General features: G+C 40.4%; 1 protein-coding gene across 5 annotated transcripts in view; it reads right to left on the minus strand.

Moving 5' to 3' along the window:
• kcnma1a (potassium large conductance calcium-activated channel, subfamily M, alpha member 1a) overlaps window positions 1-14,423 on the minus strand; it is a 372,710-nt gene that overhangs the window by 48,530 nt on the left and 309,757 nt on the right. For 2 of the 5 annotated variants that reach the window (XM_060925803.1, XM_060925804.1), the window contains exon 19: window positions 11,169-11,342. The exons of the other annotated variants lie outside the window; for them this stretch is intronic. In XM_060925803.1, the coding sequence (XP_060781786.1) occupies window positions 11,169-11,342 (174 nt within the window). The remainder of the gene's footprint in view (window positions 1-11,168; window positions 11,343-14,423) is intronic. 5 annotated transcript variants of the gene reach the window in all.

Raw genomic sequence — 14,423 nt, forward strand, 5'->3', positions numbered from 1 at the left:
ATGACTCTGTGAAATGACTTTTCTCTAACTACTTACCTGACTTTTATAGACATTTAACTAATAGCGTTAATAACAGCACTGTCGCTCCTAGAAACTTTCTAGAAAGTTAGTTCTAGAAAATTAGCATACAAAATTAGCATACATCTACTAACTCAGCTGTTAGTGTTAGCTAGTGCTAAATGGCCAAAACACACAGCATAATTATCTTTTAAATACTTATATTCTCCAAAGATAATTTATTTATATTTTTAAATGCCACTAAGTATTGCTTAATTTAAAATTACTGTAAATAAATGGTGTTTGCTTGTCATCGTGACGACTTGTTTCAGTTGTCAGACCTGTTGTAACACTGAGACTGATCACTGTAGATGAGAACATTTAAATATATGTTTTTGAGCTAGATGAAAACAGGGGACCTCTCTTGCTTAACATGCTGTTTGTTCATGCATAAATCCCTCCGGTAAAGCTGTTTGGAATTCAGCAAGCTATAAAAACATTGTACATGGACTTTACCGAGCTCAATCCATCCATCTATTATCTGTAGCCACTTATCCTGCCCTACAGGGTCGCAGGCAAGCTGGAGCCTATCCCAGCTGACTATGGGCGAGAGGCGGGGTACACCCTGGACAAGTCGCCAGGTCATCACAGGGCTGACACATACACTACGTTCAGACTGCAACCTGAAACGACCCATATCCGATTTGTTGTGAAATCCGATTTTTTTGTTAGGCCGTTCACATTACCAATTATATGAGACTTGTATGCGATCTCCAATATGAACGGAAAACGACCCAAAAGTGTCCCGCATGCGCAAATTGACACGTAATAAGCACATCTACGTAATACGTAAACAAAAAAAAAAAAGCGCACTCTTCAAGTTTGCAAGTAAAGCATGGAGATGAGGCGAGACCTGGCGATGTGGTTTTTGTGGCGGCGGCGGAACTCACACAATAATCTGATTAATGTGGGCAGCAGACTAATGAGACCGAAGGTGTCAAATTACTGGAAATTTCCAGAACAATCTTAAACCATCCTGTATTACAAGATTATAAGTTATAAATCAGTTATAGAAACTGTTTTATTTAATCAGGCTAACAGATCAACATCCAGGTCCCTACCAAATCCACCATTAGCTTGATCAATTCTATAAAAGTCTATTTAAATTCTGAAAACTGTACAAATGTTGTTTTCCACCAAAGAGGCGGGATTAGCCAACGCAGAATAGTGACGTTTGTCTCTTGTTGATGACGTGTAGGTCGCATGAATGCGACCTGCCCGGTCAGACTGCAGTCGCATGTGAAAATAACGGATATGCATCGGAATTAGGACCACATATCCAAGCGGCCTGGGTCGCATGTGAAAAAAAATCGGATCTGTGTCGTTCAGATTGTCAATAACAAATCGGATACAGGTCGCATATGGGCAAAAAATTCGGATATGGGTCGTTTCAGGGTGCAGTCTGAATGTAGTCATAGAGACACACAACCATTCACACTCACATTCACACCTACAGTCAATTTAGAGTCACCAGTTAACCTAACCTGCATGTCTTTGGACTGTGGGGGAAACCGGAGCACCCGGAGGAAACCCACGCGAACACGGGGAGAACATGCAAACTCCGCACAGAAAGGCCCTCGCCGGCCACGGGGCTCAAACCCAGGACCTTCTTGCTGTGAGGCGACAGTGCTAACCACTACACCACCGTGCCGCCCCCCATACATCCAGTGTCATTTAAATAAATCCATTCTACACCCTTTTTTCCATATATAAAATCATTATAATGGCAACCCTATAAGAACACATGTCATATCCGGTGAAACATTTGATGCCATTGATGAATGGCATCAAATGTATTTTTCTTAATAACTTTTCTATTTTTCAAGATATTTACATGGAAATTGGCAAGCACATAGATGATTGTATACTGAATACAAAGTTTGAAAAATTAGTAAAAACAAATTTTGCAAATTACTATTTAATTCGTATTAATGATGTTAATTAGGTAAAAACGTTAAATCGGTATACTCAATAAAAAAAGCTTTGCACTCTGTAGGCCTTTGTATTTCTCAAGAGTAGGGCCTACTAGCATTTATATTAAAGAATATAAATGATAATATTCACAGCTTTCAAGGCTGCTAACCACGAAAAAACTGTGAGCCACATCCAATAAACAATTCCAATTAACTGAACTGAAATTGACACTCGCGTTTCTGACTTCCGGTTTTTAAAATAGCATTCCGACCACTAAGATCTCAATATTGTTCATCAAAACAACTACAGTTATATTCTAAAATAGTTCTTTATTTACATGAATCAGTTTGGTTTGAAAAAATAAGTAGGTAAAGCTATGAAAACTCACTTCAAAGTCTCTTGTGAATCATAACATCAAAACTAGCTGATGGAAAATTTTGCTGAATACTTCATCAGAAACAGTGACAGCTACAGAACGTCCCTATAAATTATCTGATAGATATTCATGAGTAATCCAGTTGGAAACCGATCAGAAGAGAGAGAGCCTGACCGCTTTCCCGTGACTCAAAAAGCACCGGCAGTTTCCCAACGTCACACGAGCAGAGTTTTTACTTTGTTGTACCAACTTCAACCTGCCGTTACTCCCAAAGTACTGAACAGATCTTGGAGATAAATTTCTTTGGAAAGCAGAGATTATAAGCTTTTTAATGATCATATTAATGATAGAAAATATTCAAGAGTTAAGCAATGACAAATTTGGAAACTTCGATGAGCGTCTGCATGCAAAATTCTCACAGCACAGCCAGCGAGTGTCTGATATGCCTAGTTATACAGACAGCCCTTTATCGGTGTACAGTATGAAAATCAGCATACCCAAATGCCAAAATACTGCAAATTGCCCAAAAATGTGTTTTAAAAATAAGGTGATTCCTCTTGATGTCCAATATTTGCTGGCATAATGGGTGCAGTTAATCATGAAGCATGCGTTCCCCCTTCCAAGGAGTTTTGTCCACTTGCTTATCTGTTATCTTAAGAGACACCGAAAAATCAATTTTCCAAGATGGCGTCATGACAAGCCCACGGCTCACCAATATGTTTGGAGCAGCACTTCCGTTCTAGTGTATTATAGGATTTCTATTTGCACAACAAGCATCTTCTTTGGAGATTTACAGCAACCAGCATTACATTACTGCCACCTTCTGGAACTAGTCCGTTACTGTCTGGGGGGGGGGGGCAAAACAGAAAAAAAACTAAGCTGATTTTATTTGTAATTCTATTTCGTTTGAGTTCATGTTAAATTGTTCACTGTAGTTTTTATTTATTTTTCTTTTTTTTTTTTTTAAACCTGTCATTTTTATTTCAGTTAAAAAGACGATTTTTTTCATGTCTAGGTTTAGTTTTCGGTTTAGTTTTCATTAACTATATTCACCCTGCTTGTTGGTGAGGCTGATTGGAAGAAAAGGCTTCAATTTGCTAAGGAGCATCAACATTGGACTCTGGATCAATGAAAAAGGTTATGTGGTCTAATTATTCCAGATTTAACCTTTTCCAGAGCAATGGGCACATCAGGGTGAGACAGGAAGTGCGTGAAGCAATGTACCCATCATGCATAGTGCAGCGTTATGATCTGGGGTTGGTTCAATTGGTCAGGTCATACGTAATCTTATGTCGTTATGTGCGACAGTTATCCCATCAATTAATTTTTTTTTCTTTTCTCATGGCATGGGCATATTCCAGGATGATAATGCCAGGATTCAATGGCTCAAGTTGTGAAAGAGTGGTTCAGGGAGCATGAGGAATCATTTTCACATGATTTGGCCACCACTGATTCCTGAACTTAACACCACTGAAAGTCTTTGGGATGTGCTGGAGAAAACTTTACAGAGTGGTTTGACTCTCACATCGTCAAGACAAGATCTTGGTGACAAATTGATGCAACTCTGGATAGAAATAAATGCTGTGGCGTTGCATAAGATTGTTGGAACAATGCCACGGTGAATGTGAGCCATAATCAAAGCTGAAGGTGCTCCAATGAAATATTAGTGTGTGCAACTTTTTTTGACCAGGCAGTGTACTGTAGGTTGTCTGTTGACTGTTCTTATGATGATATACTGTGAAAATATGGTACACGTAAGCACAGTCTGCAAAAATGGTGAAAAATCTCTAATATTCCACAGACAATTAATGGGCATATTTACAAAAAAACTGCTTAAATGGTGTGCGTTAGTAGTATGATGAAGCAATGGCTAAATGAAGTTTTTGTGTGTGATATTTGTTTTCAATAGCTGTGGCAAGTTTGGATCTTTGAGAGACTCTGGGAAGAGTTAAACTGAAACCTGCCACACACATTATGGGTTACAATCAAGGTTACAGTTAAGTCTGTAAATATTTGTACACGGACAGTTTTTATTTTAGCTTTCTACCACAGTATATTGAAGATTTAATTAAATAATGAATATGAGCAAGTGAAGCAAGCCATCATTAGACTGAAAAATCAAAACAAACCCATCAGAGAGACAGGAAAAAACATTACATTAATTAACTATTTGGTGCATTTAAAAAAAAAAAGGAAGATGATGACTGTACCGGTGAGCTCAGGAACACCAAAAGGCCTGAAAGACCACAAAAAACAACTGTGGATGACAGAAGAATTCCTTCCCTGGGGAAGAAAAAAAACTTCCACAACAGCTGGCCAGATCAACACCACCCTCCAGGAGATAGACATACCTATATGTCAAGTAGCTCTTTTCCATCAAGATGGTGCCAGTGCAGAGCCAGTTCTGCCTTGGTACCTTTTGAGAACCAGCCTGCATTTCGACAGGTTTGAGAACCAAATGTTACTTCGGAGAAGGTGGGGTTATTTCTGTTGGTAACATTTGCAGGAAAAAAAAAAATCATGGCAGACAGAACACATCTGCTTTGCTTGCTTTTTATTAATTTACTTTTAAAGTCATTACTTCTTGCAGTTGAAGGTTGCCTACATATAGCAATTTTTGATTTCACTCGTTTTACCAAAATGGAGGCAAATGTCTTGTGGCAGACACAGCCACTGATGTCAGTGGTACCAACTTTGGGCCTCAAAAATAGGAAGACTAGATTAGAGTTTGCCAAACACATCTTTTAAAAAAGTTCCACAATATCACCCTATGGGCAGACGAGACGAAGATGTACTTGAACGACGGGAAGAGAATAGTCTGAAGTAAGGAAATAAGGGTTCATGATCATAACACTTCATCTTAAGACGTGGACGTGTACGGCTGCCAGTGGAACTGGTTCCCTCGTATTTGTTGATGATGTGACTACTGACAAAAGCAGCAGAATGAATTCTGAAGTATACAGAGCAATATTATTTGCTTAGGATCAACCAATTGATTCAAAACTCATGAGACGGTACTTCCTAGTACAGATGGACATTGACCAAAAACATACTTCAAAAGCAACCAAAACTTTTAAGGCAAAGAAGTGGAATGTTCTGCAAAGGCCAAGTCAAATCTGAATCAAACAGTATGCATTTCATTTGCTGAAGAAACCAGAGAAGAAACCCAGCCTCTCGTGATGTCTCTGGGTTACAGACTTCAGGCAGTCATTACTTCACAACCAAGTGTTAAAAGTGACAATTTAATTTATGATTGCAAGTTTTTTTTTTCTCCTCAATTACATGTGGTCCCTTAAAAAAATGGTGGGGGAGGGGGTAATATGCAAAATTTTCTAAGTTATATGCCATTCGCACGATTTGGATCCATATTCATTCCATAATTTCAACTCTAACAATGTGGTAGACAGCCAAAATAATAACTTTGTCAATGTTCAAATATTTATGGACCTGACTGTATGTAATTGCATATTTGTCCAGTATAATACTAATTCAAGGCAGTGAACCGTATAATAAACTGATTAAGATATAACATGAATGCAAAATAAAAGAGTAAAGAAAAGAGTGTGTTCTCTATTCATCAGGTATATGTGAATTTATTCTATGCACATTCACTGGATATGAACAATCGCGCGCTCTGATTGGATACTCTAATACTAGGATATCAGCTCATATACCATGAGTAGAGAAAATCAAAATGGTGGAGCGCATCAAGTCAGATATATCGCTTATCAAGTATTTAAAAGGCTAAAAGAATATAGTTCCCCCCCCCCAAAATATCTCCTGTTCCACACTCCAGCCCAGTCAGTGGCAGTAATGCACCTTTAAATTGGTTTGACTACCGCCGAAAAAAACCTAAAGGAGAAGAAAATGGCAGAGCGTTTTGCTGAACTAACCGAGGACGAAATAAAAACTCTACTCGAAAACAAAACCCTAAAAAAATACAACAAAAAAGCAACAAAATATGGAATAAAAGTATTTGATGGTAAGAATGTATCTTTTTTATTTTTCAAGAATTATCATCACATTTTTCACAAATTGCTACTGTCATTTCGCCGGTTTGTTTACATTCTAAGCGGAAATGATTTTTTCGGACATTTTGTATCAAGTTTTTATTTATCGAATTTGCAAAAAAAAAAACGCTCTGTTGTTTCTCAAAATCCACTGAATGTGTATAGAATAAAACACTCAATCTCGTCGTACATGGCTTATAGCCGACTCGGCACTACGCGCCTCGTCGGCTATCAGCTCATGTACGACTCAATTTCGTGGAATAACTTAAATAAACTTTACAGGCAATGCTGTTGAGACTGGTGGTGCAAATGTGAAATGACTTTCAAATATAAAACCAATTTTACCACGGTAATAACAAGTCACCATTTTGACAAAACTTTTTCCCTGTGTCTGAAATCACTCACTCGTTCACTACTCCCTTACTCACTATCTCTAGAATTACTATATAGAGGACTATACAGTGAGCTCATTGGTAAAATGAAAAAACATTTTCGGACACTACTCCGCCGCGCTGTTATTTACGTCATTACTGTCGCGCGATTAAAACGTGCCAGATCAGTCGGCTGGTGGGTTTTCAAAATAATAAATACATGCATGTATTTTTGTGATAAAAACATATTATACTGAACGTATTTCCCACATTAATCAATACAAAGTACTTTGTGTCTGCTGCATCTTTCAGTTGTTTTAAATCAAGGCTGAATCCTTTCTTCTGTGTCACTGCCTTTTGTTAAATCAAATTTGAGGCTTTTGATTAATTCCTCGTTCCGCACTGTAACTTTTATTCATGTATTTTATCCGTCTTATTCTATTTTAGCTTATGTTCTATTCTCTTACTATTTTTAATAGTACTTGAATGTCCATTTAATAATGCTTTTCCTCCTCCATCCATTCACCCCAACACACTTTTTTTTTTCAGCGCGACCGCAATGCATGATGGTATATATTGCTTGGTTAGTGACCATCGGTTGTACACTACTTTTCATGATGCATTGTGGGATACTTTGAGTGCACTATATAGGGTGTAATAATTCTCACTATACATTCGGACAGCACTACAAAATGGCGAACTCACTATATAGTCCACTATATAGTGAGTGATTTCAGACACGGAGTTGGATTTTGAGATGACAAGATAAAATGTCAGTAATCTTTCAATAAGCCTTTCCATTATTAACATTGAGCAAATTTTCTACATTTCAACTTCAACTGCTAGAAAATGGGCTTTGTAAATGTAATACCTGCCCTTTGGCAATATTAACTTGCACACACAATCACTGTTTCCAAAGGTTTTCGAGCTTAGTAAATCACATGCCAATATCTAAAATAATCGCCATGGGTGCCCAACCACCGTCTTTTAGTTAGAAATGCCCCAAATTCATATTACGTACAAACTGGCTTGCACATTTTTGTGGGTTACACATGCAAACCTTGAGTAAGCCAGGGTCTGTTTGTTTATTGGTCAGACTCACCATGCACAATCATATTCAACTTATCCTGAAAGGCACACCTCCAAGCATAACGTGCACCCCAACAAGTCAGTCGGTGATAAATTACTCATGTTTCAGTTAGATAAAACAACAAGGTTAGGTGAGCAGTAATGCGGGTGGAAATGATGAGACCCACGCAGTACCAAGAGCTTCTCAGTGCCCTCCACTGTTCCCTGCTCGCTGTTCTTTGCTGGGTATACGGTACGGAGTTTGTTCCTTCGCTAGAGCTATATCTGATGCCTTAAAGGTCAGGGTGTAGGGCTGCGATACGAGTGATCGAGCAAGGGTACCATGCCCACTCTGGCATCTGTCGCTTGCTATCTGGAAAACAGGGTGAGTGAGCGGCCTCTCTGGCCAGCATCTGTCCCAGGCGGCTGGCCTTGCTACTGCCTGGTGGGAAGGAACTGTCACATGGAGTTTGCTTATGCACCAGCGGCACTGGAAAAATGAAAATGCAAACATAATTTCCATGTCAGGCTGCATAAGGACCATCTTTAGTGAGGTGCATCCTGCAAGGAGCAGATAGGGTTTGTTCTTCAGATCGCCTCATCCCACCCTTGCCAGCTCACTGCGTCCTCCTCAAGCAGAGCCGGCAGGAGGGGGAAAAACAAAAACAAAAAAACATATGCCCCGATAGCAAAAGCGAGCCCTGACCCCTCTCTCTCCTGTCTCTATCTACAAGACTTGCTCTGGTTGTTTGTAAAACAGCCACTGCTGCAATTCTGCTGAAACCGTTAAGTCCAAAACAGGAATGAATGCCCTCTGAGACACTGGGCACCTTTTAGACTCTTTAAATCTTGTGTAATGAGAGGATAAGTCTCGGCAGGTAGAGCAGAGGGACTGTAATTGTCACTGTAACTTACAGCAGAGGCAGCCAAGTCATTGGCAGTGCGAGCGTGCCTCCTGCCGCTCGTGTTATTCCTTCGTATCAAACACTTCTTAATGGTGTGCCGAGCTCCACAGCTGTAATGACGGCTACACTACTGCTGGCTCCTTGTCAAGTAGTCTTTGAGCTTCGGCTGCAGCTAACAGCAAAAGAGACGCAGTTGTCTACCACTCATGCATCTCATTTTCATACTAATAGTTCTTTGTCTGGCTCTGACATACAGTAGAAAACCATTAGCATCCAGACGTTTGCATGCACGAAACAGTGCAAAGAGGAGTTGAGGAGGGTCTGTACATAGAACACTACTTTTCAAAGGACAACATGCCTTTAGTGCTTTACAGCTATGCATTTCACACATTCCACTGAATTACTGGGTCCAAGGGAGCTGTATTTATTTCAGCAATAACTGCACACATATAAAGTGGAGGTGTAACTCTACAACGGCGTGCTTAGTGCAGGCACGCTGTGATGTATGGTTTCTGACCCATGGGGTGCAAAAAGGTTGGAGCATACAATTCTCACTTTACCAAATGCTATTCTTCATCTCAATCGCAGTCCACTGAATTAAACCAGACAAGCAGGCAGGAGGAGCCTGACAACACAGATAATTCAACTCCATGTATAGCTGTAGACGCATTCTATGCACTTACATGGCATGAGCATTATCTGAAAAACTTAAAAGTGCATCCAAGATGAAGTCCAAAAGAAATCAATTATTCAACATAGTGAAATCAGACAGTCTGCAGCTTAGAATTAATTCATCATCATAGAAATGCTGTGATAGTTCAGACACAAAAGCAATGAGAGAAAGCAAAACAAATCCCTTGCTTAAACAATTGTCAGAACTCTGAAGCTTAAATGAACAAGGATTTAAAAAAAGAAGAAGAAGAAGAAGAAGAAAAGAATTTCCTGAAATTCAACAAGGAAATGATGGGAAAAAGGAGAGATCAGTAACAATGTAATGGCTAGTAATTGGGATCCAGGGATATGACCCGGAATAAAAACATAAAACACAAAGCCAAACTCATCATAGCGTGTTTGACACTAATCTAGCAGGATGTGGAGAGCAGTGAGAGAGCAGTTCAGAGGAAACGTGATCGTCTGAACTGACCCCTGCTTTGATAAGCAGGCCGTGCTACTGTCAGGGCCTAATTGACAGACACTTTAGTATTTCACATCTGCTCTGACTTAATAAGAAAGGCCCCTCCATAGCATTGTGTTCCGCACAGCTAACTGCGTCAGTCATTCTGACTCCTACAGCCTAAATCACTGCCGTCTCAATTGAGTTTCTGCCAGGGGATCTCCTTTTAACTTTTACATTGAGCCAGACAGTCCCACAGTGGTATACAAGGCATTAAATAAAGGACATCGACTTTTTCTCTCCCCTGGTTGCTGGCTAAGGAAAAAAAAAATTGAGTAGAGAGAGAATCAGATCCTGTGGCAAGCACTCAATTTGCCCACTCAACTGTGTACTCAAAAGTAAATTCTCTAGAATGAAAATATCTTCTCTTTCACCCTGTGTAACCCGTCATGGCATTATGACTAATCATAAAAAGATAAGTGCCACTGTGGGTACAAGACTTCAAATGTGTACTTACTTTTCACCTCTTGAGAATTTAATAAACTGTCAGTAAAGAACACCTTTAAACAAAATAGACCATAGAAAATGTATATAATAATTCAACAACTGAAACTTCTCTATAATGTCCTATATTGGTGTTAAAACAATGGAAATATTAATTAAGTGGGAAAATCCGTTGACCCATAACAACATTATTCAATCTATCAAACTTTACCATACATTGCTTGAACCTTCTGAATAATGCATACAGGATTTGACACATTTTTACACCATTGCAAAACATGACATCAACGATATTTTTCAGTCGACCCCCTGATGCTTGAAGCTGCTTTACGGGAGGAAAATTGTTAACGTGACATTGTATTGCTCCCAACCTGAAAAATCATTGGCATAACACATCAAAAATTGAAACATCGTTATTATACAGATGTACAGGACAAAAGCTCATCAGTGTTCTTTTTAGCAACATCAAACTTACTTTCATTGAACAGATAAACATTAACCTGATTTGTCGTTCTCAACACCAAACAATGACTGTGTAGGCACCAGCACAGCACAAGTGCTCCACTGACACAGCATGCGACAACACGCCTACCACCTACTGCAGCAGCACTATCACAGAGAAGCCACAACACTACCACTATCACTCGACCACTGTACAGAAAATCATACCCATCCATAAAGCACCACACCCAGCGAAAAAACACCCAAAAAAGCCACAGAGAGGGAAACAATGAGGACACAGAACCACTTTTTTTTTTATTTTTTAAAAAGCACAAGACATGGAATACATCACAGACACGTACACAGGTCACGAACATAAAAGAACATGTGGTTGGCGATCGAACTTACAGGCACGTAAACTGGTTGAGCAATCATGAACAGAGACAGAAGAAAGTGGGAAGGCCCTCTGAAGGCTGTCCATGTTACTATGTACACTGCCTGCCATGCACGAGCAGTCGCGCTCAGAGCGCCCGCAATCAAAACAACATGCCAGTTTCATTCGCTTGTAGACGGACATCTTGGCTACAGTCATGTGTTGGATGAGAGGAGAGGAGAAGCAGCAGGTTAATGGCAAGGAAAAAAGAGTTCATAAACCAGGGATGTCTGAAGGTATTTTTTTTTTTAATAAAGGAACAGAAAATGCAAAGCCTTAGCAGCAAGCTCTCACAGGCTTGACCCACTCCTGGGAGATGAAAAACACAGTTCCAGTGTAACTACAGCCCAGGAAACTGCGTTTCATATATTTAATCCAAGAATATCGAGGAGGCCAAATTCTCTTCCATTTATACTTTTGATTGATCATTTTTTCCAATTGATGTCTCACAGCCTGTTTGGCAGGTAACAGTCATCTCACCAGGGTCAAGCTGTGCCCTAAGGCTGATCATGTCATAAAAGGTCAAATGGTCAGATATGACAGTAAGATCAGAGGATAGGGGCAGGAGGCAATCAGGAAGAGAGGGATGAGTGAATGCCATTAGCAGCAAAACTCAGTTCATAACCTGCGTCCTTTATGTCTTAAAGGGAGGATCACGTACCTGTATCCCATCATGCAGCAGCAGGGCCTTGCACAGGCCATCAGCCTCTTTTCCTGAATCCTATGCCAACTCATCACACCACTACCCCCTCTGCACTGATACCAGACTCCGTAGGAAATGTGTGCGTTATTATATGTCGTTACACTGTACTTTGATTAACATACCGCATATGTCCGTAGGACCGTGTTTATGAGATAAGAGTGTGCGTGCGTGCGTGCATGCGTGTGCTTGTCTGTCTTGGGGGAGTGGTGGTGAGAGGCTACACAGTATTTGATTGCTGTGATCCTAGCTAAACAAAAATAAAAAAAATAAACAGTCCCTGGTACTCATTCTCTTGGTGCCATTGTGTTAATAGACCATAATAAAGTCTGGCACCCTGAAAAGAACTCGCAACCTGCAGGGAAAATCCTGCTCTCCCCCACCACCCACCCACCCCCACACACACTTCAGTCTGACAGAATTAGTCTACAATAATAGGTCAATTTCAGTAACATGCCAGCAAGAGAATAGGGTACATTACTGGGCCTTTTAAATTGTGGCCACAACCTCAGGGACTGTTGTTTCTATAAGGACCATGCATAACAGCTGAAATTAGGGATCGTAAGCATGCGGAGAGGTGAGTGCAGTCTCAGCGCTGGAGTGGAGGCTAATCAACTGTTTGCAGGACAGAAACAGTTCAAAGTGGCGCCTTGATGTGCAGCAGTGAGTCTCAGACGTCAATGTCATGCTGAAATCTGTCACTTCAGAGATCTGGGGTTGACATTCATCCAAGCATAAGTCACGTGGATATGTTGGTCATTGAGACATGAAGGAAGGAACACACAAGACAACATGATGGGATGAGGGACTTAACGTAGCTACACACAAATCCTAACTGAAGCCTCTCAAACAGAATAACCATATTTAGCAAGAATGCTGCTCGCACTTATATGCACACTTCTCTTTGTAATCTTCGAAAGAATGAGACACAGTACAAGACCTACAATATAGTATAACAGCTGGTGAGGAACCGTACCTCTAATAATACCATTACCTTTTATTGTTAACACACTCCAAAATACAGACCAATCGCAATAATGCTTTTCCCTTTAATAAAAACTCGCTAATATTACAACTCCAAAATATTGGCTGCATTCCCACAAATAATAAAAAAGTTGAAATTAGCGACAACAAAACTGAGACGCTTATTTAAAGAAAGTTAATGACAATCCAATAAAACCTTCTGATGACAGCATTCTTGCTAAACAGGACTGTGAGGACCTCAGTGCTCAGTATGTCTACTCCAATCTCGACTACAGAGCTAGTCCGCCATCTATTGGCCACTTACTGTACAGCAGCTGGTCGCGCCTACCACCATGACTCTGATACTGACAGGTATGCTGATCATTGGCAGTGAGTAAAAAAGGGCCCAAGTACTACAGAGAATTGAAATGCGGAGTTGGATCATTTCAATTCTGAGAATAGCAATGAGTGCTGTGTACATGGCCTGGGCAGTAGGGGCTGGGTAAGAGGAGAAGCAAAAGGGATGCAGATCATTGAAATTGCGAGACAAATGTGAAGAACTTCCCACAGGACACTTTCCACTTTCTAAAAATACAGCAATTTGCAAAATTGCCACTGACAGCGAGGGGATGGACAGTGATGAACTTCCCCCTCCTCTTTAAAGGCTAGTGTTGAAAATATCAATCTGCTTGGCTTTTGATGCTTGCCGTTGATTTCGACAGAGCATCTGCTAAGCCATTAGGTCAAATAAACACTGTCTTGGTTCCAGGAGGTACTGTTGCGTTGTGGGTTATTGGTGTTCTTGTTCCTCTCACAGAGGAAGACAACGGTCATTTGGAGAAACCGAGGGTGGGAAATCGGGGTGGAGAGAGAGAGAGCAGATAGGGGCTATGTTGGATCTTGGAGCTGTATTGTGCTGTATCATTACTTGATCTGAGGACAGTGTAGAGATGGGAGGTGTAGGGAGGATGCAGCAGCTAGACTGGTACATGCAACATATATATATAGAGAGAGATAGATATATACTATCAACAGAGAGATAGAGAGACAGTTTGACTGCACTCTGTGCCACAGGGAGCCCATTTTTACTCACAATATATCACTATCAGTGAGGGGTTAAATAAAGAGACACATTCCAGGGCAGCAAGGAAGGAAATACATCAGAAAGTGTGTCAATGGACATGAAGAGAGTAAACAAAATAAATATCATAAACGTCCATTACAGCAATGGAAAGGTCATCTCTTTCAGTGAGGCATTTTGAAAATCAGCCTATTTTAAGCCCTGTCCACACGGCAACGGATTCAGGTGAATCCGATACAATTGCTTATCGTTTCGGCCTGGCGTCCACACGGCACCGGCGTTTTGGGTGCCCCAAAACGCAATCTTTTGAAAACGGGTTCCAGAGTGGAAAGATTTGGCAACATTGCCGTTGCGAAGTCGTCTGGATGAGTAGAACGGATTTGTTTACGATGACGTCACAACCACATGACTGTCAGTGCTTCACGCCGGGTAGAAGTGTAACGAACTCGATGCGAGTTGTCAACAAATCCTATAACTTGGTTCATG

Source organism: Neoarius graeffei, chromosome 7, assembly GCF_027579695.1.
Source record: "Neoarius graeffei isolate fNeoGra1 chromosome 7, fNeoGra1.pri, whole genome shotgun sequence".
In the NCBI taxonomy this organism is placed as follows: domain Eukaryota; kingdom Metazoa; phylum Chordata; class Actinopteri; order Siluriformes; family Ariidae; genus Neoarius; species Neoarius graeffei.